The sequence below is a fragment of the Myotis nattereri genome (genome assembly GCF_964212035.1).
Source record: "Myotis nattereri genome assembly, chromosome: 19".
NCBI classification, from domain to species: Eukaryota; Metazoa; Chordata; class Mammalia; order Chiroptera; family Vespertilionidae; genus Myotis; species Myotis nattereri.
In genome coordinates, this window is record NC_138095.1 from 4,130,480 (window position 1) to 4,155,561 (window position 25,082).

The following is a 25,082-nucleotide window of genomic DNA, read 5'->3' on the forward strand; positions in this document are numbered from 1 at the left end:
CTATACCGTGTTTCCTAAGCCCATTTCTTCTAGGAATTACTTTTTCTACCTCTATAATTTACCCAATAAATGTTCTCTTACAAAAATAAATAAATAAATAAATAAATAAATAAATAATGGGCAAAGGACTTGAACAGACATTTTCCCAACGAGGACATACAGATGGACAATAGACTTATGAAAAGATGTTCAATGACACTAATTATCTGAGAAATGCAAATGAAAACCACAATGAGATATCACCTCACACCTGTCAGAATGGCTACCATCAACAAATCAACAAACAACAAGTGCTGGCGAGGATGTGGAGAAGAGGGAGCCCTCATGCACCGCTGGTGAGAACGCGGACGGGGCAGCCACTCTGGAAAGCAGTATGGAGTTGCCTCAAAAAACTAAAGTGGAACTGCTTTACGACCCGGGGTTTTCACTTCTGGGAATATATCTGAAGAAACTCAAAACACTTATTTGAAAGAATGTACGCGGACTCATGTTCATTGCAGTGTTATTTCCAATAGCCAAGCTATGGAAGCACCTCAGGCAGCCATCAACGGACGAGTGGGTTTTTTTAAAGCTGTGGTGCATACGTCCAGAGGAATATTACTCAGCCATTTTATGTGACAGCTGGATGGACCTAGAGAGCATTATGCTTAGTGAACTAAGTCAGAGGACGACAAATACCATCTGATTTCACTTCTATGTGGAATCCAAAGAACAATGTACACGAACAAACAAAACAGAAAAAGACTCATAGATACAGAGAATAGACTGAGGGCTGCCAGAGGGGAGGGGGACTGGGTGAAAAAGGTGGGGTGATTGAGAAGGGCAGACTGGCAGTTGCAAAGCAGCCCCAGCGACGTCAAGTCCAGCACAGGGAATGCAGTCCAGAGCGTGTGATAACTGTGCACCGTGCCAGGGGGGCCTGGAAACCCCAGCGACACTGTGTAAAGTGTAAGATTGTCTGACCACTGTGCTGCACACCTGAAACTAACACAAAATAATATTCAACATCAACTGTCACTGAACAAATAAAAATATTCAAATTAAAAAATATAAAGTCTGTTCTACCTGACTTGAGTCCCCACTGCTCAACCCCACCCTGAGCAAACCCCTCCCCTGCCTGAGCCGCAGTCTGGATGACAAGGTGGGATGGCCGGACTGACGGATCCCATCCAACTCTGACCTCTTGGGAGGGTGGCCTCTTCTAAGGACCAACTCAAGCCAATTTCACTTTCCGAACGTCATTGAAAGGAAACTCAAAAAGTTGAGAATCGAAACCAATGGCAGAAAGTTGGGCCAGAAGCCAAGCCTGTTAAGGTGGCCCCGTTCCTCCCAACCTCAGCTCAGTGCCCCTCTGTGCCTCTGCCACAGCCAGGGGTCCCCAAGAAGGGTGCCCCAGATCAGCCCCGTCGCTCCTGGCTTCCTCTCCGCGATGGTCTGTTATCCCAGCAGGGTGCTAGAGGGTAACTGAGGAGGCGCTTCCTTAAAAAAAGGGGAGGGGGTGTGCATGCCAGGAGCTGGGTGTGTGACTACATATCTGCCTGGCTGGGGTGCTGTCACACAGCCATGGCACTGTCCGCGGAGATGGAGCTGTACGGCACCCCGGCCTCCAGGCTGGACTCCTTCGTGGCTCAGTGCCTGCAGCCCAGCCGCGAGTGGAAGGAAGAGGTGCTGGAGGCCGTGAAGACCGTGGAGCAGTCCCTGAGGGAAGAGCCCCTCGAGGGAGAGTGTGGGCTGGACCAGGAGGTGCGGGTGCTGAAGCTGGTGAAGGTGAGACCGAGCTTCTCCATCCCAGGCCAGGGCGGGGCACACCCAGCATGAGGGTCCTTATCTCTGAGGGTGCTGGGGACCTCTGCCTCCTTATCCCTAGCCATGCTGCTGACGTCGCTGGGAGCCCCACCTCGCTGCCCGCACCCCACCCCACTGCTGCCTTGAGCAGAACAACCCGGCAAGGAAGCTAAAGTAGTTCACTTTTTGGGGTGCACCAGCATAACCCCGAACAGGTGTGATCTCTATGCTGTGCACCGTGTGAGGCAGATACTGCTCTTTTCCCATTTCTCAGATGAGCAAAATGGAGGCTCAGAGACTTGAGATTCATAGCAACCAAATGCACAGCAAAGCCTTCGGCTGGCTCCTGGTGTGAGTAAATCATCCATAAAATATAGATTAGAAACAATTGGGGAAATTTTTTAAATTTGAGATAGAGAGGGGGAGAGAGAGAGAGAGAGATTGGTTTGTTGTTCCACTTCTTTGTGCCCTGACCTGAGATCGAACCAGCAACCATGGGAAGACACTCTAACCACCTGAGCTACAGGGCTGAGGAAATTTTAGTATGACCTTGATATTAAATGAGATAAGTGAATCGTTGTTGATTTTGTTAGGTGCGCTAGTTCTGTGCTTATGGGAGATATGTTCTCTTACGTTGTACACAAATGCTAAATTATTTAGGGACGGAGTTTCTTGGTGTCTATAATTTACTTTAATGTGGTTTAGATGAAGCAAATGTGGCGAGAAGTTAAGACTTGTTGAAGCTGACTGGATATATGAGTTCATTTTATTCTCTATGTTTTACTCTAAAATATATATATATATATTTCAAAAAGGAAAAGAGAGGGAGAGAGATAGAAGCATCAATGATGAGAGAGAATCATTGACTGGCTGCCTCCTCCACGCCCCACACTGGGGATCAAGCCCGCAACCTGGGCCCTTGATTGGAATCGAGCCCGGGACCCTTCAGTCCACAGTGTGACCCTCTCTATCCACTGAGCCAAACTGGCTAGGGCTCTATGTTTTACTTTTTTTTTTAATAATAAAAAGTTGTTTTTTTTCCATGAAGGCACAGAAAGGTGAGGTGATTTGCCCCAGGCCGCACAGCTGGTGGTACAGCTGGGATTTGAACCGGGGTCTATCTAACTCCACGGCCAGGGCTCCGGGTGCCCCTGTGAGATCCCCCCGCAGCTGCTTCATGTGGCCTCCTGTCCTTGAAGGCTCCACATCCAAGAGGCCCAAACTAGAAAGGCCACGGAGCATCCGACAGTCTCAGTCAGTCCCTCACTTAAACATTAAGGAAACCGAGGCACGGAGAGGGTGAGCGATGTCCCAAGGTCACACAGGAAGCTGGTGGCAAGGCAAGGCTAGAATTAAGGTGTTGTTCCTCCCCCTCCTTCTGGTTTCCGGCCCAGGGGAGCCACCTCCGGGAAGGATTTGGAAACCTCAGTCCCCATCTCTTCCCAGCATCTGAAACTTGAGGTCAAGTGACTTATTTATTTATTTTAATATTTTTATTGATTTCAGAGAGGGAGAGGGAGAGAGAGAGAAATATCAATGATGAGAGAGAACCATCAATCGGCCGCCTCCCCTAGGCCCCACACTGGGGATCAAGCCAGCAACCCGCAATTGAATCATGACCTCCTGGTTCATAGGTCAATGCTCAACCCTGAGCCACACCTGCCGGGCGGACTCTGTAACTGGCTGTGACCATGACTGCTGGCTAGGAGCCAGGGCAAGTAGCTTTCCCCCCACAGCCTGTTTTCTCATCTGTACTTCAGAGATAATTCTACTCGTACCCACCTCAGTCACTGGGGTGAGGATGAAAAGGTCTCGTCTGCACGAAGGGCTTTCAGGGGTACCAGACCCAGCGAGTGCTCACCCCACCGGCCGCACCAGTTCACCCACCGGGAGAGGAGGCCGATCTGAGGCCGGTTCATGCCCAGCGATCCCACCTCCCGACAGAGAGAGAGAGAGAGAGAGAGAGAGAGAGAGAGAGAGAGAGAGAGATGATTTATGATCACAGCTGGAAAACCAAGGCAGGAGTCAGGTCCAGGTCAGGCTGCCCCACCCCACAGCCCAGGCTCTTACCCACCAGGCAAGGCTGCCCCCGCCCCCCGCCCCCGGCTTTAATGCCATAAATCACTCAGACCGTGTCCGCCTCCCCGTGGAGGGGCAGTCACGGTCCCTGGGAGCAGACATGGCTGCGGGGGAGGACAGTCTCAGAGCGAAGCCGGGAGGAACCTGGGGGCCTGCGCGCCCTGCGACCCTGGGCGAGCGGCTTCGCCCCGCGTCCGTTTCCTCGCCTGTAAAGGGGGGGGAAGGGTGCCCCCCAGCCCCCGTCGGGGTGCGGTGACCCTGGCGCCGGGGCCCCGGTGACGCTCTGTGTCCCGCAGGTGGGCTCCTTCGGGAACGGCACGGCGCTCGCGGGCAGCGCGGAGGTGCAGCTGGTGGCCTTTCTGAGCTGCTTCCGCGGCTTCCCGGAGGCGGCCGCGCGCCACGGCGCCGCGCTGAGGCTGATCCGGAACACGCTGTGGACCTGCCAGGACCTGCTGGACCTCGGGCTCGAGGTCCTGGGGGTGTCCCCGGGCGTCCCCGATGCTCTCGCCTTCACCGTCCAGACCAGGTGGACCGAGGAGCCGGTCACCGTCACCGTCGTGCCGGCCTACAGGGCCCTGGGTAAGGAGACGCCCCCGTGCCCGGCCCCGGGGACCGGCCACACTCGCCCCCTCCACCCGCCGCGCTGGGGCTGGTGACCCCCCGGCACCGGGTGACCCCGCTCCGCCTGTCGCGTGGCTCAGCTTGGGAAACCGGTTTCTCCAAGGGGAGCGCGGACACCTGTGCGATTGCACCGGAGCCAGGCCCCCGGGGAGTCAGGAGCGCAACCTCGGTGCTCCCGTAGCTCCTACCGGAGGCGACCCAGGGCCCGGCTCCCGCGCGGCGGGGAACCGGCAGGGACCGGGGGCGGGGCCGAGAGGGACGGCGCGGTCCTGATGCCCGCCCCGCCCAGCGCCCACCCCTCTGCCGGGCGCTCTCAGGGCCCAGCTTTCTCACCTGGAACGGGGTGCCCCCTGCGGTGTGGGGGTCCAAGCAAGTCTGAGAGAGAGAGAGAGAGAGAGAGAGAGAGAGAGAGAGAGAGAGAGAGAGGTCCGAAACAGACCTGAGCACAGCAAGGGAGACAGCAGAGCTTGGGTGGCTGAGATTTAGAAAACGCGCTTGTTTCTGCAGAAGGACTGGCAGCGGTTCTCAACCTGTGGGTCGCGACCCCTTTGGGGGTCGAACAACCCTTTCACAGGGGTGGCCTAAGACCATCGGAACACACATATATAATTACATATTGTTTTTGTGATTAATCACTATGCTTTAATTATGTTCAGTTTGTAACAATGACATTGGGGATCACCACCACATGAGGAACTGTATTAAGGGGTCGCGCATTAGGAAGGTTGAGAACCGCTGGTTTATGGCCTCAGGTTTCCCTGGAAACACTCCTGTGAATTAGCAGGCTCTCCAGGCACAGGCACGGGGCTTCCTAAATCCGCCTTTCCCTTGACTTCCTCTCCCCCAGGGCCTTCTGCTCCCCACTCGCAGCCGCCCCCCGAGGTCTATGTGAACCTGGTGAAGGCCTGCCCGTACCCCGGGCATCTCTCTCCTTCCTTCTGCGAGCTGCAGAGAGACTTCGTGAAGCATCGGCCCACCAAGCTGAAGAGCCTCCTGCGGCTGGTCAAACACTGGTACCTGCAGGTGAGGGGCTGCGGGTGGGGCGCGCGGGGAGGTGGAGGAGAGAGGGAAGAAGAGGCAGGCCAGACAGGTCATCGCAGGAAACTGCCGCCAGGAGAAATGGAGGTGGCGAGAGAGAGAGAGAGAGAGAGAGAGAGAGAGAGAGAGAGAGAGAGAGAGAATGCTAGTGTCATGAAATATAAAGTGGAACAAGGAAGAAGCTAGAGAGCCCAGCCGGCCAGCGTGGACCTATGAACCAGAAGGTCACGGTTCCATTCCCTGCTGGCTCTATCCCAAGTAGGGGGGTTCAGGGGGCTGCTGATCAATGATTCTCATTGATGTTTCTCTTTCTCCCTCTCCCTTCCCCTCTGAAATCAATAAAAAAAAATAAACAAATAAGAAGCTAGAGAAAGAGGAGGAAGAGAAGGAGGAAGGGGAGGAGGAAGAGAAAGAAAAACTGGAGGAAGGAGAAAAATAAGGAACTTACAGAATTTCAGTGAGCAAGTACTTGTAATGCTGCAGCTACACAGTCTAGTCCTGGCTAATGTCAATTGCAATGGCCTATCTGCACGTTAATCTCTGCCCACTGAGGACAGCTAACCAGAGGAAAGACTAGTTGCATTCCACCCACACCAATTCCCCTCCAATGGGGGAGTTCCTGGGGTCATGATTATTACTGAGTGAATACGTTCATAGCAGTTGCCTTTTAGATTTCACATGCAATGTCTGCATGGTATCATGCATATTTCAAAATATCCATATGACACCTGAAGCTAATATAATATCGAATGTCAACTGTATTTGAAAAAAGAAAGATTATTAAGGGAAGTGGTATATCTCTTTAAGATATGTCAGGATGTATATATTTATTCCTGGAGAGATTATTCAGAATGAAGTTTATATTCAGTTTTACTTACCTTGTAGTTTTTTTTTTTTTAATAAATGTTTTTTGTTTGTTTTTTGTATATTTTTATTATTGATTTTTTTTTTTACAGAGAGAAAGGGACAGGGATAGAGACTTAGAAACATTGATGAGAGAGAAACATCGATCAGCTGCCTCCGGCACACTCCCTACTGGGGATGTGCCCGCAACCAAGGTACATGCCCTTGACCGGAATCGAACCTAGGACCCTTGAGTCTGCAGGCTGAGGCTCTATCCACTGAGCCAAACTGGTTAGAGCTTACCTTGTAGTTTTAAAATAAAAATTATGTAAGGTTTATGTACACACAACAATCCAGATGAATAGTCATCTAAACTTGTGAAAGAAGGGCTCAAAAACACAAAAATTAGAAAAATAAAAAGACGCTTTCTAATTTTTAAAAATGGTAAGAGAGCCAGATTTCAGAAGGACTCAGTTAAAAATAATAATAAATGTATTGCCCTGGCTGGTGTGGCTGGGGTTGGTTGGGCTTCGTCCTGTGCATGGAAAGGTTGTCAGTTCGATTCCCGGTCACGTCGATGTTTTTTTTCTTCCTCTCACTCTCCCTTCCTGTCTCTCTAAAAATCAATTTAAAAGCATTTTTACAAAGAGTAAATGTATTGAAAGATAAAAAATCAGAACATTGCCAAGGTCAGTGAGTTTACAGTTAGTCTGTTTATGGTGGGAAACCAGCAGTTTTCTTATGTGACTATGATATCAACCAGGGTTGTGAAATATCTTTAGACATTAGCATTGCCAAAGCCAAGAATAAAATTGTTTTTGCTGGTAAGACATTCACTTAGAGGAACCGATCCAAGGCTTGTGGCTTGGAGAACCGGGAGCTCAGTGGGATGGTGTGTTTGCTCTGTTTGTTGCAAAGTGCTTCCTTCCTGAATATGACACGCACGTTCATGTGTCACGTCTGTCTGCGGGATAATGTTCAGCTTCACTTGGATAGTCCTCCCTGATGTTCAAGCCTCTGCCCCTAAGTCAAGGATTCGACCACCTATGGTTTTATGAACCTGTTTTTTGATTCAGTATTATTAATTTGATGTTTTCTTTTATTTGACAAGTTTTATCCAGCTAAGTGTTACAAGATGTGTTGATGGATACGTAAGGGCATAAAGAGCTTGTATTGTACCGTAAACAAAACGAGTGTCCCATGATGCTACAGGGGCTCACAGTTCCTGCCTATCAGGAAGTTTGGTAAAGTCCCTGGTGTCAGCATTGACTTTGGTGACTCAGTAGTATTTTAGAGTTCACATCAGTTCATGGACTGGGGTCAAGGGCCAAAGGACTGTGTTGAGAAGCCGGAACTGGCGTGTTGAAATTACGAATATGCAGAGTAGGACCTGAGAAGGAGGGGTCAGCAGGTAGTTCCTTCAATATCCAGCTCCCGCCTGGGGAAGTGAAACTCTCAGGGTCATGTTGACTGAAGGCGCAGTTTCACTATACCGACACAAAGGCCGCAGCCACAGGATTTATTACCTACAGAGCCCAGAAGCAAGAAGGTGAAATGAGCCGAGGGGGCGGGGCTGCCCTTCAGTCCAGATCATGAGCTAACAGGGCAGCAAGCATTCATTATTCAGAAGGTAGTTAGGGCGGGTCACTCGTTTTTCCCAGGCGTATTTTTTTTTTTAGAGAGAGTGGAAGAGAGAGGGAGGGAGAGAAACATCGATGTGAGAGTGAAACACCGATCTCCGCTGCCTCTGGCACGCCCCCTGCCTGGGCTCCAGCCTGAAACCCAGGCATGTGCCCTAATGGGGAATCAAACCCGCAACCCCTCAGTGCATGGGAAGACACCCAACCAACTGAGCCACACCAGCCAGGACTAGTTGAGCTTTTGACGTAAGTTTTTTGTTTATTTTGGGGGGATTTTTTTTTTGCCATTTTAAGTGTACAGTTCAGTGGCAATTACATTCACAATGTTGTGTGAACACTACTATCTATTTCCAGAACTTTTTCATCCATCCCCAAACAGAAACTGTACCCATTAAACACTAACTCCCCATGCTACCCTCCCCCAGCCCCTGAGAACCACCATTCTACTTCCTGTCTCTATGAATTTTCCTATTCTAGCTTCCTCATATAAGTGGAGTCATACGATATTTGTCTTTTTGGTCTATCTTATCTTGTCCTTGATTTGTAATAGTGGGATTGATTATCACACCTAATTGGATTAGAGTTATGGCATAAACACAAATGTATTTATATATTTGATATATTATTATTGATTTATTGATACATTGTTTTCTCTAATTGAATCCTGGTAGGAAGAAAGACAAATTTTTATTGAGCTTATGTAGATACTATGTCGTATTTGCATTATGTAAATATTGCATAGTCATGGAAACAGGAACTTAAAGTCACTTTGTTTTTTGTTTTTTTAAATTAAATCTTTATTGTTCAGATTATTACAGTTGTTCCTCTTTTTTCCCCCCATAGCTCCCCTTCACCCAGTTCCCCTCCCACCCTCCGCCCTTACCCCCCCCCCCCCACTGTCCTCATTCATAGGTGCACGATTTTTGTCCAGTCTCTTCCCGCATCCCCCACACCCTTTCCCCCCCGCAAGAATAGTCAGTCCACTCCCTTTCCATGTCCCTGATTCTATTATAATCACCAGTTCATTCTGTTCATCAGATTATTTATTCACTTGATTTTTAGATTCACTTGTTGATAGATGTGTATTTGTTTTTCATAATTTGTATCTTTACCTTTTTCTTCTTCTTCCTCTTCTTAAAGGATACCTTTCGGCATTTCATATAATCCGGGTTTGGTGGTGATGAACTCCTTTAGCTTTTTGTTATCTGTGAAGCTCTTTATCTGACCTTCAATTCTAAATGATAGCTTTGCTGGATAAAGTAATCTTGGTTGTAGGTTCTTGCTATTCATCACTTTGAATATTTCTTGCCACTTCCTTCTGGCCTGCAAAGTTTCTGTTGAGAAATCAGCTGACAGTCTTATGGGTACTCCCTTGTAGGTAATTGACTGTCTTTCTTTTGCTGCTTTTAAGATTCTCTCTTTGTCTTTTGCTCTTGGCATTTTAATTATGATGTGTCTTGGTGTGGTCCTCTTTGGATTCCTTTTGTTTGGGGTTCTCTATGCTTCCTGGACTTGTAAGTCTATTTCTTTCACCAGGTGGGGGAAGTTTTCTGTCATTATTTCTTCAAATAGGTTTTCAATATCTTGCTCTCTCTCTTCTTCTGGCACCCCTATAATTCAGATGTTGGTACGCTTGAAGCTGTCCCAGAGGCTCCTTACACTATCTTCGTATTTTTGGATTCTTTTTTCATTTTGCTTTTCCAGTTGGGTGTTTTTTGCTTCTTCGTATTTCAAATCTTTGACTTGATTCTTGTGATCCTCTGGTCTGCTGTTGGGAGTCTGTATAATATTCTTTATTTCAGTCAGTGTATGCTTAATTTATAGTTGGCCCTTTATCACAACCTCGAGGGTCTCACTAGATTTCTTGAGGGTCTCATTAAGTTTATCAGCAGTTTCTAGAATATTCTTGAAAAACCTTAAAAGTGTGGTTTTGAACTCTATATCCAGCAGTTTGCTTCCCTCCATTTCTGTCATTTGTGTCCTGTTTCTTTGTCTCGGCATTTTTTATACTTCGCTGTGTCGATAGAATGGCTTTCTGTGCTGTGTCCTATAGGGCCCAGTGGCTCAGCCTCCCCAATTACCTGAGATAGACACTCTTGGTGCACCCCCTTGTGGGCTTTGTGCACAGTCTTGTTGTAGTTAAGCCTTGATTGTTGTAGGTAACACTGGGAGGGATTGACCCCCAGGTCAATTGGCTGTGAGAATCAGCTGTGTCTGCAGTGGGAGAACTTCTGTGCTAGAGACACCCCTCCAGGGCAAGACTTGCTTCAATGGGGCTTTGGTGCTCACTGAGTCTGCCCCCTGAGTGTGTCCTTTATGGATCTGAGGAGCTGCAATCTGGATGGTCCCACTCTGACCACCGGGCACACTGGCTCCTGGATCTCTAAGGAGGTGCTAATCTAGCCTCTGCCTGAGACTACCCAGAAGAAGCCAGCTGTGAAGCAATGCAAGTTGCTGTGGGGCCTTGGGCCAGCTGCAGTTTGTTAAGTAATTTTCAGATTGCAAAGGGCCAGGCCTTTCATATGCAAAAGCCTCTGTGCATGGCTTGGGCGGGGTGCCAGGGGATCAACAGGGTGGAGCGAGCAGTTATGGCTGCTCCCAGTCCTGCCCTCAGAGGCCCCGCTTCTCAGTGTCCCGGCAATTGCTGCAAGCACCTCCGAGAGAAAGCTGCCCTTGAGTTCCGACCGATGCCAGACAGTCCCGTTTCTCTTGTATGAGTCTGGGTCCCCAGAGACTCACCCGGAACTGGAGCTCAGAGCTTGAGATTCCCTCCCGATTGAAAAAGACAACCGTGTCCTCAGCTGCCAGCCCTCTCCGCATGCACCTCCGCACCTTTGTATTTTACTTCCACACCGCCCCTCCTCTGAGTCTTGGTATGCTTTTCTCTTTCCTTATAGTTGTAGAATTTCCACTCAGCCAGCCTTCCTGTGGTTCTGGATGATGTCTGTTCCGTCTTTTAGTTGTATTTTTGAAGCAGTTGTATGAGGCAGCAATCTCTGGTGTTTACCTATGCCGCCATCTTGGTTTCTCCTTAAAGTCACTTTGTAAATCTTTAATCATCATTGTAAGCAGGTTCTATATATGCTATTATTTTGCAAAATAATTCTTTGTGTTTTTTTCTGAGGATTTGTTAGTTTATAAACAATATCAGGAATTTTTATGGAATTTTTTTAAATTCTGAGGTTTCAGTTGGAATAATATATCATTCAAAGAATGTTTAATCTTAGTTTGCACAAGTCTATCATCTTTTCATGAAGATATGAGATATATTCAGAAGAAAAAGTTATTTTCAAATCATATATTTCTGAAATAAAAGAGTACAGTGAAATTCTGACTCAGACCCATTTGGTAAGGATATGAGCCTTCACCCATGAATTTATTTCTAGTCACACTCCATAAATTTCCCATAGTGGAGTGGGGAGAAAGGGACTTGCCCACAGATACATTATATTGTAATCAGATCATTGTTTTTCATTTATAAACATAAAGACAAAAAGAACTAATGGCTTTGGTTTTACTGCTTTAATTACAGCATAAAATCTATGCATCAGTGAGCTCCTAATCTTACAGGTTATTTTCCAGGTGTCACATACACACACGCAGACAAATTTTTAAGTGATTTAAATTCATAATGATATACAAGACAACAATAGTGAGGCTCCCAGGAGATATCAGAATCCTCAAGACACACAGATGGAAAAAGAAAGAAGGAAAAATACAAAATACAATCAAATTCCCATTGTCTGGCCCCCAACAGAAAATAAATTCCTATTACCCATCTCCCAATAACGACCACCAGACGGTCAAACCATAAAACCAGATTCACGGACTGTTGTCACCAGCACGGACGGAAGTGGCCCTCTACAAATAAGAGCAAGAACCAGAATCAGACTTGGCCAAAACTCAGACTTAATCCAGAATTAAAAATAGCAACAGAGGCCCGACCGGCATGGCTCAGTGGTTGAGCACCAGGAGGTCACAGTTCAATTCCCCGTCAGGGCACATGCCCGGGGTGTGGGCTTGATCCCCAGTGTGGAGTGTGCAGGAGGCAACCAATCAATGATTTTCTCTCATCACTGATGTTCCTATATCTCTTTCCCTCTCCCTTTCTCTCTCTGAAATCAATAAAATAAATATTTTAAAAAGCAACAGAGTAGAGTTGGGGAAGGAGGAGAGAGATGTCACAAGAGTAAAAGCTCTTGCCACACGAGATTCACCCTCAGAGTTGAAAAGGGGTCATGTCCACGTGTAAACAGCCCAGGGTGGGTTTCTCAGGCAACACACTTTAGTTCGTTTGGGAAATAGGTGCCCCTGGACAACCTCAGGGAGACGTCCAACTGCCAAAAGGAACTGAGACGAAAATCATGTATTAAATAAGAACTTGCAGAGAAGTTGCAAGGGAATCGGGCTGCAGAAGAAAAGTCTTAAAGCAATAAAAAAAAAAGGGTGTTGAAAGAAACGATGACCAAGATTGCTAGTTTATAGTTAGTACCTGTTCTTGATGGGAAAATAGCAATTTTCCCACAAGCTTATCGTACCTAGGAAGGTCACATGTCCCAGACAGCAATCGTAGAAGAGCCGGAAATCCTAAACATGAAGAAATCAGAGCATCATGAACATCAGCCCTGGCAGGGAACATAGATCTTTTCTTTGGGTTTGGTTTTTGGATTTCGGTTTTGCTTTTATGTACCGTTAAATGGTCTGTCGAAGATCCTAAAAGAAACGAAGGCCTCATTCTTCCGAAGGCTGACAATTCATCGTCTAAGTTTTAAGAATCCTACTAAAATCTCATTTATCTTGGAGAAAATAAATTGTATTGCTGGGTTTAAAGTCTTTTTTAAAATATATTTTTATTGATTTCAGAGAGGAAGGGAAAGAGAGAGAGAGATAGAAACATCAATGATGAGAGAGAATCATTGATCGGCTGCCTCCTGCACCCCCCGTACTGGGGATCGAGCCCACAACCTGGGCATGTGCCCCTGACTGGAACTGAACCTGGGGCCCTTCAGTCCTCAGGCTGACACTCCATCCATTGAGCCAAACCAGCTAGGGCTGGGTTTAAATTCTTAACAAAATTATAATTGTATTTGTTAATGTTTGGTCTTAAGCATTAAGTGTGAATTTACCAAATGTTATGAAACAAATTTATTAATTATGAATAAATTTGAATTCAATTTAAAATGTCTTTAAAAGTCAAGAATAGTCCTGGCTGGTGTGGGTCAGTTGGTTGGGCGTCCCATGCACCAAAAGGGTGCTGGTTCAATCCCCAGTCAGGGCACATGCAAGAATCAACCAATGAATAAGTGAAATCACTTAATTGATCTAAAATCAATTTTAAAAAATAATCTCAGTCATTATCAAGTCTGGTATCCCCACGCTTTTTTTGTCTTTAGTTAAGAGGAGTTTTCTTGCCCTGGCTGATTTGGGTCAGTAGATAGAGCATTGACCTATGGACGGAAGGGTTCCTGGTTAGGTTCCGGTCAAGGGAACATGCCTGGGTTGTGGGCTCGATCCCCAGTGGGGGGAGTGCAGGAGGCAGCCGATCAATGATTCTCTCATCATTGATGTTTCTCTCTCTCTCTCCCTCTCCCTTCCTTTCTGAAATCAATAAAAATATATTAAAAAAAGAAGAAAAGTTTTCTTTAAAGAAAACCTGTCTAAAGCCCAATTTAACTAAGTTGAATTAAAACGAAGCTGCTTGAACTGGGATCCTGCTCACTCCTTGAGACCCGCTTCATAGCTCCATTCCAGGAATTATGTCGAGCACAATTTGAAACCACTGGACTGATCCAGCCCCTTCAATCTAAAATGGGGAAACCATTTAGGGCCAGAGAGGGAAACTGACTTGGCTAAGATTACACAGCCAGACCCTGGCCAGGGAGCTCAGTTGCTTACTAAGCGGTTCTCAACCTGTGGGTCACGAACAATGAAAATACATCCTGCTTATCAGATATTTCATTACGATTCATAACAGTAGTAAAATTACAGTTATGAAGTAGCAACGAAAATAATTTCATGGTTGGGGGTCACCACAACATGAGGAACTGTATTAAAGGGTCGCGGTGTTAGGAAGGTTGAGAACCACTACAAGGTTGTGGGTTCGATCCCAGGTCAGAGCACATACAAGAACCAAACAATGAATACATAAATGGAACAAATTGGTCTCTCTCTCTCTCTCTCTCTCTCTCTCTCTCTCTCTCTCTCTCCTTCCTCTTTCTAAAATTAATCAATAAATTTTTAAAAAGGTAGAAAGATTACACAGCCAGTAGATGGCAGAGCTGAGACTGTAACTGGAACCTAGGTTCAGCTGTCTGCTGCCCTGAAAACCCAAACTCTTTTTTAAAAAAATATATATTTTATTGACTTTTTACAGAGAGGAAGGGAGAGGGATAGAGAGTTAGAAACATCGATCAGCTGCCTCCTGCACACCCCAAACTGGGGATGTGCCCACAACCAAGGTACATGTCCTTGACCGGAATCGGACCTGGGACCCTTGAGTCCGCAGGCTGACGCTCAACCCACTGAGCCAAACCGGTTAGGGTCAAAAATCCAAACTCTTGAGGAAAGAAGCTAATGCAAGTGCCGGATACCTGAGAAGACGGGGACTGTTGTGGCAAAGCCCATCTCCCCTCCTCAGCGCAGGCAGAGGATTTACAGGAGGGAGAGGGAGAGGAGCTCGACAGCTTCTCCACATGCAGGCCCGCACAGTCCACTCCATCGGGACCTTGAACCTGGCCAAGTGAGGGCCCAGTGTGCGTCACCCTGGTCTTCCTCACTGGTTCTGTGTCACAAGGTCAGCACATCTCCCAGAACTGAGGTGGCTGAAGGTCGGAGTCTGATCTTCTGAAGTTAGTTCCTAGGATTCGAATACAAACATGCTGTTCATCTACAAGCTACACATGAGTGAGGGTCAGCATTCACCGAAACAGTGTCTGTTACAAGAACTTGGACTTGCCGAAACTGGTTTGGCTCAGTGGATAGAGCGTCGGCTTGCGGACTGAAAGGTCCCAGGTTCGATTCCGGTCAAGGGCATGTACCTGGGTTGCGGGCACATCCCCAGTGGGGGATGTGCAGGAGGCAGTGGATCGATGTTTCCCTCTCATCGATGTTTCTAACTCTCTATCTCTCTCCCTTCCTCTCTGTAAAAAATCAATAAAATACATTTTTTTAAAAAAAGAACTTGGACTTGCCAGTTTCTGGTCCTGTGCCATCCTGACACAGGGCCTTAGGGTCTCGCTCTCTCCGCCCATCTCTTTCCACAGTATGTGAGAGCCAGGAGCCCCAGGGCCGCGCTGCCCCCTCTCTACGCCCTGGAGCTGCTGACCATCTACGCCTGGGAAATGGGCACGCAGGAGAATGAGAGCTTCAGGTTGGACGAAGGCCTCACCACTGTGATGGAACTCCTCCAGGGGTATGGGTCCCTTTGTATCTACTGGACCAAGTACTACACGTTCCAGAACCCGATCATTGAGGACGTTGTCAGAAAACAGCTCCAAAGAGAGAGGTACTGGGCCCCTGCTTCTAAACACATGTCCGAGAGGGAAGCAAGAGAACCGAGGGAGGGTGCTAGTGGGGGTCTCTTTTGGGGAGGGGGCTGTGTTAAGTAGCAAGGCTGCAATGAAACCTTGAACTGGCCGTGGAAATCTCACGTTGGCCACCTTCCAAAATCACCAGGGGCCTTAGCAGCTACACGCCTTTTCCTTGGCCCTCAAGCCACTGCTCCCTCCTACCTTAGCCCACTTGCCCTCAGAAGAGCATGTCAGTGTTTTTATTTTTTTTAAAAAAATATTTTATTGATTTTTTACAGAGAGGAAGGGAGAGGGATAGAGAGTTAGAAACCTCGATGAGAGAGAAACACCGATCAGCTGCCTCCTGCACACCCCCTCCTGGGGATGTGCCCAAAACCAAGGTACATGCCCTTGACCAGAATCGAACCTGGGACCCTTCAGTCTGCAGTCCGACGCTCTATCCACTGAGCCAAGCCGGTCTGGACATGTCAGTGTTTTTTAAAGAGAGCGTGAGAAAGTGGAAAGAATCATGGAGACCCACGTTTACTCCCAGCTCTTCCTCAGTTCCTTCTCCGTATAACAGGAGCCACTGGCACCACCAACGCGGGACTGTTGTGAGGGTCAGAGAGAATATCTGCGAAGGCCTCCGTGGTCGATGCCAGATAAAGGGTCACTATGGTGGCACATGCTGCTAGGGCCCATCCGCAGCCCTTGGGCTTTTACTATTTCCACGAAAGCTGGCTCAGCCCTCAATGGCAGCACCTGCGTCCCTTTGCCTGGTGGCAGTTGGTGGCTAAATACCCCAGCTCCCTCCCCTCTCTGATGGAAGGACTCGCTCTGGGTCTCGCCTGCTACACTGCTAATCCCAGCGTCCCTCCCGGGAGACTAACTTCCAGCCTCCACTGCAGCAATCACCCAGATGATCACCCTGACGGGCACCCTTCCTGTCCTTCTCACTCCCCACGCCCTCATTGGTGATCCTGGATCTCCTTCTGAATAAACTCTTGCACTCAAATCCTTCCCTTGGGAACCTGCTGCTGGGAGAACCCAGCCTGAGACAATTCTTCATAGCAGGAGGTCTAAGTCAATGCAAGCAATATCACAAGACTGTTCATTGCTCTTTTACGTGAGTGATGGGTCTTTTTTTTTTTTTTTTTTTAAACAAGGAAGACAAGCCTGGTCTCCTTAAGAAAAGAGGATTGATTATAAGGAACCCAGAAAATTGAGGTTGGAAAACCATCAGGACCTGACAAACCTTTAGAGCCCTCTCTCCCTGACACACTGTCTCACCGCCCACCCTCTCTTTCCTCTTGGCCTCTGCTTCTCTCCCCACACCTGCCCTGCTTCCCTCTTACCTGCTGAGGGACCTCCATCATCCCTGGTCCAAACTCCAGAGAGAACCAGTCTGATCACTAGGCATCAGCCCTGTGTATCGGGTCCCCAGATGGGTCACTTTGGGTCAGGTGACCCCACCCCGTCAGGCAGCCAGGCTTCTACAGGATGATTTCAGGGAGCCAGGGATGTTGGGAGTAACAAGCTTGGGGCCGAAAATGTTCAGTTCACTCCAATGGCCTGCTATCACCTTCTGTCACATAAAGTCACGGCTCCCTCCTAAGTTGAAAGCCCCTGGAACAATGCCAGCTCTTATCATGGGGGTGGCATCCAACACATGTTGTCACGCAAGCAACCCAAGGAAACTAACCCTAACCCTAAGCCCCTTCAAGCTTGTATTCCTTAAACTATTCATTCAGCATTTATGTAGAGGAGAGACACTTAGAGGCAACCCAACCTCTCCTCTTTTGAGGAGGAATCCCACCTGCTGGTTGTGAGAACTTAGGGAGGTCTATGTGCCTCGGTTTCCGCATCTGTAAAATGGGGAGAACAACAGCAATACTAGTCCCCACCTATGGAATTGTAAGCATTAAAAGAGGGAAATTCACGTAGGGTTTGGCCCAGTACCCCAAGTATCAGTAGTTGGGGGAGAGGGAGTTATTATTTAAAATGATTCAGCAGCTCTAGCCTCCAACTTATGTAGCCTGTCAGCAAAACAAAGCCTTTGAACTTAAGAGGTCCACCTACCTGAGTGGGCATCTGATATTGCTTTGGCATCTCACTCTCTCCGCGGCCCCCCCCCACACACACATCATCATCATCATCATCAAAATTTCTTTTAAAAATATTTTTATTGATTTCAGAGAGGAAGGGAGAGGGAGCGAGATAGAAACATCAGTAATGAGAGAGACTCATTGATGGGCTACCTCCCACACATCCCCTACTGGGGATCAAGCCCACAACCCTGGCATGTGCCCCAACCAGGAATCAAACTGTGACCACCTGGTTCATAGGTCAACACTAAACCACTGAGCCATGCCCGCCAGGCAAAATTTTTTACAAACATCTAGAGAATTCTCCCCAAGAGGAATTCTTGGAAATCTAATGGTCTCTGTCCTGTGACTCTCCAGCAATGTCTCTGAGCCCTTGTGGACTGAGGGCTGGGGCTCTGGACACACAGAGGCTCAGGCCTTGAAGAGGTGATGCCTGAGAAGGCTGCTTTCTGGCCAGAAAGAGCCTGGGACCCTCTCCCTGTGTTGCAGGCCCATCATCCTGGATCCAGCTGACCCCACCTACAACGTGGCGGAAGGGTGCAGATGGGACATAGTGGCTCAGAGGGCCTGCCAGTGCCTGAAGCAGGACTGTTGCTATGACAGCAAGGACAACCCAGTCCCCAGCTGGAATGTGAAGGTAAAGGCTCCCTCTGGGCTGCTGCCAGGGGCTTGAAGCCCAGAATGAGATCCATGCATAGCGTTTACCTACTTATTTCTGTGTCAATGGAGCCAATGGGGCATTGGAGTCAGACAGTGTGAGGCCTGGCTGCATGACCCACCAGCTCTGGGAACTCGGGGAAATTACTCAGCTCGCTGAGCCTCAGATTTCTTACCTTCAAATCCTTGTTCTGCTTTCCTTCCTTCTTCCCAGACCTTCCTGAGAATCAGCTCTGTGCTCCCAATCATTCCTTGCACGAACTGAGCCCAGGCAAGTCCAATCAGCCAGCTGTTTTGTGCCAACACTGGGCTTGGGGCAATTGTGGGGGGGTGGGGGCAACAATCTCTGAAACAAACTTGTACAAACTGCTGAAGGACACCTGAATTTTGAGTTGTCTTAAAACGGATTGGAGCCTGGCCGGTGTGGCTCAGTGGTTGAGGTACAGGAGGCAGCTGATCAATGATTCTCTCTCACCATTTATGTTTCTATCTCTCTCCCCTTCTCCCTTCCTCTCTAAAATCAATAAAAATATATTTTACATCCTATCTAATAAAAGAGAAACATGGTAATTAGCCATACCTCTGTTACCCTTCCCATTGGTTAATCAGGGCGATATGCAGATTAACTGCCAGCCAAGATGGCGGCCGGCAGCCAGGCAGCTCGAGGTGAACATGAGGCTTGCTTGCTTCAGTGACGGAGGACTCCAACATTCCCCGCCTGCCGCTGCTGGCTTCTGAGCTTGCAGTTTGAAACATTGTTACAAATATAGAAGCTAAACAAAATCCCAGAAACCTGCTTTCAGCCAGCCAGGATCTCAGAGCTGGAGTTGAAACAGTGTTTCGATTATAGAACCCAAACAAACCAGATACCTGCTTTCAGCAGCAGAGGCCTAAGAGCTGGAGCCAAGCCTCAGAGCTAAAGCTGGCCCAGAATAAAAAAGAAAAAAAAGAAAGAAAAAAAGGAGTGGTTGGGAGCTTCAGTCACCTGCCAGACTGAAAACAGCCCTCAGCTCCTCACTCAAGCTGGCCAGGCACCCCAGTGGGGACCTCCACCCTGATCCAGGACACCCTTCAGGGCAAACCAGCTGGCCCCTACCCGTGCACCAGGCCTCTATCCTATATAGTAAAAGGGTAATATGCCTCCCAGCACCGGGATCAGCGTGACAGGGGGCAGCACCCAAACCCCCTGATCGCCCTGCGGCTCTGTGTGTGACAGGGGCAGGGCCACAACCTCCCAATCGGCCCTACCCTGAGCATGACTGAGGGTGGCATCGCAACATCCCGATCCGCCCTGCTCTGTGCATGACAGGGGGCGATGCCCCAACTCCCCAATCGGCCCTGCTCTGAGCCCGACCAGGGGCTGCACCTAGGGATTGGGCCTTCCCTCTGCCACCCGGGAGCAGGCCTAAGCCAGCAGGTCGTTATCTCCAGAGGGGTCCCAGACTGCGAGAGGGCACAGGCTGGGCTGAGGGACCCCCCCTCCCCCCCGAGTGCACAAATTTTTGTGCACCGGGCCTCTAGTAAATAAATAAGTAAATAAATAAAATGGATTGGAGAATTAGTTCTCTCATGTTCTCGAACTAGGCCTTCTCGATCAGTAAACCTTTCCTTGCTCCAAATTCTGGGGGTGGAGGGGGAGTGGAATTGCTAGAAAGAATTACCAGAGAAGATACTCAGAAAATAAACAAACAAAAAAATGCTAAATAACAGATAATATTACATGATGCCAAATCTACAGTACAGGCAAAGGCCCTCTCGCAATCTGGGACCCCTCGGGGGATCTCGGACTGCTGATTTTGGCCCCATCCCCATAGGCCAGGCTGAGGGACCCCACCAGTGCACGAATCAGTGCACCGGGCCTCTAGTATGTATATAAGATATATGGTTAATCTCTTCCCACCCTCCCCTTCCCCCTGATATTCATCAGTCTGTTCCATGCTTCCATGCCTGTGTGTTGAGCATCTGTCCCCTGGGGGTCAGTGCGCATCATAGCTACTGGTTGAATGGTCGCTTAGGCATATATATATACATATATATATATATATATATATATATATATATATATATATATACTAGAGGCCTGGTGCACGAAATTCGTGCACGGGGTGGGGGCGGGGGAGGGAAGTCCCTCAGCCCTGCCTGCTCCCTCTCACAATCTGAGAGCCCAGCTGACAGCTTAGGCCCACTCCCCGTGGGGCAGTCAGACATCCTTAGCACTGCCATGGGGTGGGAGAGGCTCCCGCCACTGCCGCTGCGCTCACCAGCCATGAGCCTGGTTCAGGGCTTCTGGCTGAGCTGCCCTCCCCCTGTTGGAGCGCACTGACCACCAGGGGGCAGCTCCTGCATTGAGCATCTGCCCCCTGGTGGTCAGTGCACATCATAACGACCGGTTGTTCCACTGTTTGGTCAATTTGCATGTTAGCCTTTTATTATATAGGACACACACACACACACACACACACACACACACACACACACACTAGGGGCCCAGCACATGAATTTGTGCACCTTGAAAGAAACTGTGGGCCACAAGGCTGTGGTGGGCACAGGGCGGGTCTCGGCGCATCCTCCACATCCCCACCCAGCCCCTCCCACCATGGCCCCTGGTCCCCTGTCTACCGGCAACCCCGCGCGTGCCCCCTGGTGATCAGCACACATCATAGTGACTTGTTGTTCGGATGTTCCACCATTCAGGTGTTCCACCGTTTGGTCTATTTGCATATTAGCCTTTTATTATATAGGATATATATTTTTTATTGATTTCAGAGAGGAAGGAAGAGGGAGAGAGAGATAGAAACATCAATGATGAGAGAGAATCATTGATTGGCTGCCTCCTGCACGCCCCTACTGGGGATTGAGCCTGCAACCTGTGCACATGCCCTGACTGGCAATTGAACACTGACCTGGTTCATGGGTCAATGCTCAACCACTGAGTCACACTAACTGGGCCACTTCACCTTTCTTGACCACAATTTCCTTATCTGTAAAATGGGATAATAGGAGAACCAACCCCTCCTAGGGCTGCTGTGAGAATAAATGCATTAAGAAGAGAATAAAAGGCACCCAGCATGGAACCTGGAAGGTGGCTGGCACCCCCTGAATGTTTGCTGCTGCTGCTGTTGGAAAGATAAGGACAGGTAGTGGAACGTTGGCATGCCAAACAGGAATGTGGTGACTCAGCCCCTCGCGTCTCTCTTGCAGAGGGCACGGGACATCCAGGTGACCGTGGAGCAGTGGGGCTGCCCAGATTGGACCCTCATGGTGAACCCTTATAGCTCCATAAGGAAGGTCAAGGAGAAGATCCAGCGGAGACAGTGCTGCGAGGGCCTGCAGCGTCTGTCCTTCCAGACTCCCAGCGGCGAGCGGAAGCTCCTCCGCAGCCGCAGCTCCCTGGCCGAATTCGGGATATTCTCCGACATGCGCATCTGCCTGCTGGAGACCATCCCCCCAGAGATCCAGGTCTTTGTGAGGAATCCGGAAGGTGGGAGCCACGCCTATGCCGTCGACCCCAACAGCTTGGTGCTGGGCCTGAAGCAGCAGATAGAAGACAAGCAGGGGCTGCTCAGAAAGCAGCAGGAGCTGCAGTTCCTAGGCCAGGTCCTGCAGGACTGGTCCGTTTTGGGGAGCTATGGTATCAGGGACAGCGACACCCTCATCCTCTCCAAGAAGAAAGACACACATTTCCCATTTCTGCCCAGCTAGTTTCCTCTGGGGAACCTCTCTGGGCGGTTCTGCCATCTAATCCAGGACCCACCCTGTCAATCACTCCTTCAGCCGCTGCTGAGGGGCCCCAGGTCTCCTCCAGCTTTGTAAAGAGTTACCCCAGCCCTCCCTGCCAGGAGGAACGGGGAGGGTGTGAGCGATTAGGTATACTGTGAACATAAAAACATTCAAAACTGTAAAGAATTTTTGTGAGTTTATTTGAGCCAAACTGTCGACAATTGCTGGGAAGCAGAACCTCAAGGAATTGAGATAATGCTCCAGAGAATGGTGGGTTACCTCTGTATTTATACACTGCAATCAAAGGAAGGGACCTGGTGGGGTACATGAAATCCATTGGTGATAGACTAGAGAGGTGGGAGAAAGCAAAGCGGGGGAAACCCCTGGGATTGGATAAAAAGTAAAATGATGGACACATACGTAGGTGGGTGCAGGAACAATGAACATAACAATGAAGGAATCTGTGGTCTCTGTCCTGGCGCCCAGGCACATTACGTTGTGCCCCGAGGGTTCCAGAAAAAGGGAAGTTACCAGTTACCCAGACATTTCAAGGGTGTGTTATCATAGATGCAAAAAGACAGGCTCAGTGAAGGTCAAGGTTGACCTTGTCAGTGAAGATACCGGCCCAGGATGTAATTGCCCACCATCACTGTTTTTAGTTAAAGTTTAATGTCAGACCATTCTTTGTGGTGACTTTAGGTCTCTGAGTTTGCAAGACCGCCACGCAGGCCTCCCCTGAGCTTGTCAGGTTTGCATGTGGCCCCTTTCGTCCACAATACAAATGAACAGACCACATATGACAATAGAATTCTGACCCACAATCTCTGCAGCCACCACTTTGGGAAGCCAAACCACAACCTGTGCAGCAATCAACACAAAATCGCCAGGACTTGGTCAATAGCTGCCAGTTTCCTTGACCACCCTCCCCTCCCCCCTTGTCTTCCAACTCAGGACCAAGCAGAGGAAACCAAATAACCTCGCTAACAATCACATGGGATGATTTCCTGCTTCTGGAGAGCCCGCCTCCAGCCACCCCAGGCCCCCACCTCAGCCAGGACACACCAGAGGCCCTCTCCCTTTTCCACTATAAAACGTTCCCATCGCCTGTCTTCGAGTCTGCCAAATGCAGGGATGTTGGGTGACTCCCTCGCTACAGCAAGTTGGGAATAAATAACCTTTGTTGATTCTCTTTTGGATGGTCTTCATTTCTTTCCACTGGTGCTAATGCTGTCCTAGTGGTTATTGCTTAATCTGAAAGGGCGAGGGCTAAGCCCTCCATCTTGCCCCAGGGCAAGGGCTACGCCCTCCATCTTGCCCCGGATCCTCCATTTTTGGGCAGCAGCCATTAGCCGTGTGCTCAGCAAGGATCTTCTTCCCGGAAGCCCAAGCCTCTGCTAGCCACACCTAAGATTTCTTTAAATTAACCAATGATAATCAAGGGAAGTGCGCGCCATAGATATGACCACATCCTGTGTAACAAGACACCGACTTGTGCCCGGCCAATCAGCAGGGCCCACAGGCCTCTCTCCTCCCCTTACTCAACCCCCCTGTAAAACCCCTCTCCCCACAGAGCTCCCTCTCTCTCTGCCACTTGCCACTGCGTCGGTGAGTGTGGTCAGGGAGCCGAGCTAGCTCGAATAAAGCCTCTTTGCTTTTGCATCAGACTTGGCTGGCTCCCTGGTGGTCTTTTGGGGATCCTGAAATCTGGGCATAACAAATCCTTTGAGCCTCAGAGTGGTCATCAACATTGTCCACACCCTGCCAGGGGCTGGGGCCATACTCTGCAATGTGGTACTTCTCGCCCTACTCACTTTCAATAGAATATAAAATGCATCTTATGATTGGTTCTCAAAGCCTCTGGGAAATTTATCCATAGTAACCTGCCTAATTCCCACCTCTTTTTGCCTTCAGGGGCAGAAAGAGTGCCTCCTTTCCCTAGGGTAGACAGGCTAGACCAGTGATGGTGAACCTATGACACGTGACATGCGTGTCAGAGGTGACACTGGAACTCATTTTTTTGGTTGATTTTTCTTTGTTAAATGGCATTTAAATATATAAAATAAATATCAAAAATATAAATCTTTGTTTTACTATGGTTGCAAATATCAAAAAATTTCTATATGTGACACGGCACCAGGGTTAAGTTAGGGTTTTTCAAAATGCTGACACGCCGTGCTCAAAAGGTTCGCCATCACTGGGCTAGACCCTGCCCTTCCCCATCTTTGTATCCTTCACATTGTAGGTAATGGACATATTCCTGTGTGTGTGTGTGTATGTGTGTGTGTGTTTTAAAGAATAAGTCACCTGCCTCTCTTTCATAATAGAAAAGCCCAAGGACAGAAAGTTTATTTTAATAAAAATTTTAGCACACTCAGCTTCAAAGATAAAACATGATGAAAAGCATTCCAAAGACAAAGCTGACTTTGTTCATCCTTCATAGTGGAGTGTTCTATGTAACCACAGAGATTCTAATGTGTTGGTCTTGGGTGGGTCCTAGGAGTCAGTATTTAAAAGCTTCCAATGTGTCCCTGGCTGGTTTGGCTCAGTGGGTAGAGCATCAGCCTGAGGACTAAAGGGTCCTGGGTTTGATTCTGGTCAAGGGCACATGCCCAGGTTGTGGGCTCAATTGGCAGGAGGCAGCCAATCAATGATTCTCTCTCATCATTGATGTTTCTATGTCTCTTTCCCTGTCCCTTCCTCTCCAAAATCCATAAAAATATATTTAAAAATAAATAAATAAAAGTTTCCAGTGTGCGGAACTTTGGAGAAGTCCGGAGCTAGAAAACTGCCATTGTGTGTTCTGCCAAACTTTACTGTGTGTTCCAGTCTCCTGGAGAACCTATTTAACTGCAGGTTGTGATTCAGTAGGTCTAAGCTGAACAAAGACTCTGCATTTCTAACAGACTCCTGAGTGTGGCAGATGCTGCTGGCTCACAGATTATATTCGGAGTAGAAGCAAGGCCTAGCCTATGGGAGAAAATAGATTGAGTCCTACTTCTCAAGAGATTCTGATTAGGTTAGTTTTTGGTTAGACCCAACAATCTGCATTTTAAAAAAATATTTTTATTGATTTCAGAGAGAAAGGG

At 48.5% G+C, this 25,082-nt stretch overlaps 1 protein-coding gene across 1 annotated transcript; it reads left to right on the forward strand.

Moving 5' to 3' along the window:
• Nucleotides 1-1,561: 1,561 nt before the first annotated feature.
• Nucleotides 1,562-23,111, forward strand: OASL (2'-5'-oligoadenylate synthetase like). The gene is made up of 7 exons (XM_081113437.1): nt 1,562-1,767; nt 4,161-4,443; nt 5,333-5,508; nt 15,269-15,510; nt 18,109-18,256; nt 21,478-21,873; nt 22,948-23,111. The coding sequence occupies exons 1-7, from the start codon at nt 1,564-1,566 to the stop codon at nt 22,969-22,971; spliced, it is 1,473 nt and encodes a 490-aa protein (XP_080969563.1). The 5' UTR covers nt 1,562-1,563; the 3' UTR covers nt 22,972-23,111.
• The last annotated feature ends 1,971 nt before the right edge of the window (nt 23,112-25,082 follow it).

Excerpts from the sequence above, each read along its gene's own strand:
- OASL (XM_081113437.1), top strand. The coding sequence starts at position 1,564 with ATGGCACTGTCCGCGGAGATGGAGCTGTACGGCACCCCGGCCTCCAGG. Across the intron at positions 4,444-5,332 it reads GCCGGCCTACAGGGCCCTGG|GGCCTTCTGCTCCCCACTCG; the intron begins GTAAGGAGACGC and ends CCTCTCCCCCAG. Across the intron at positions 5,509-15,268 it reads TCAAACACTGGTACCTGCAG|TATGTGAGAGCCAGGAGCCC; the intron begins GTGAGGGGCTGC and ends CTCTTTCCACAG.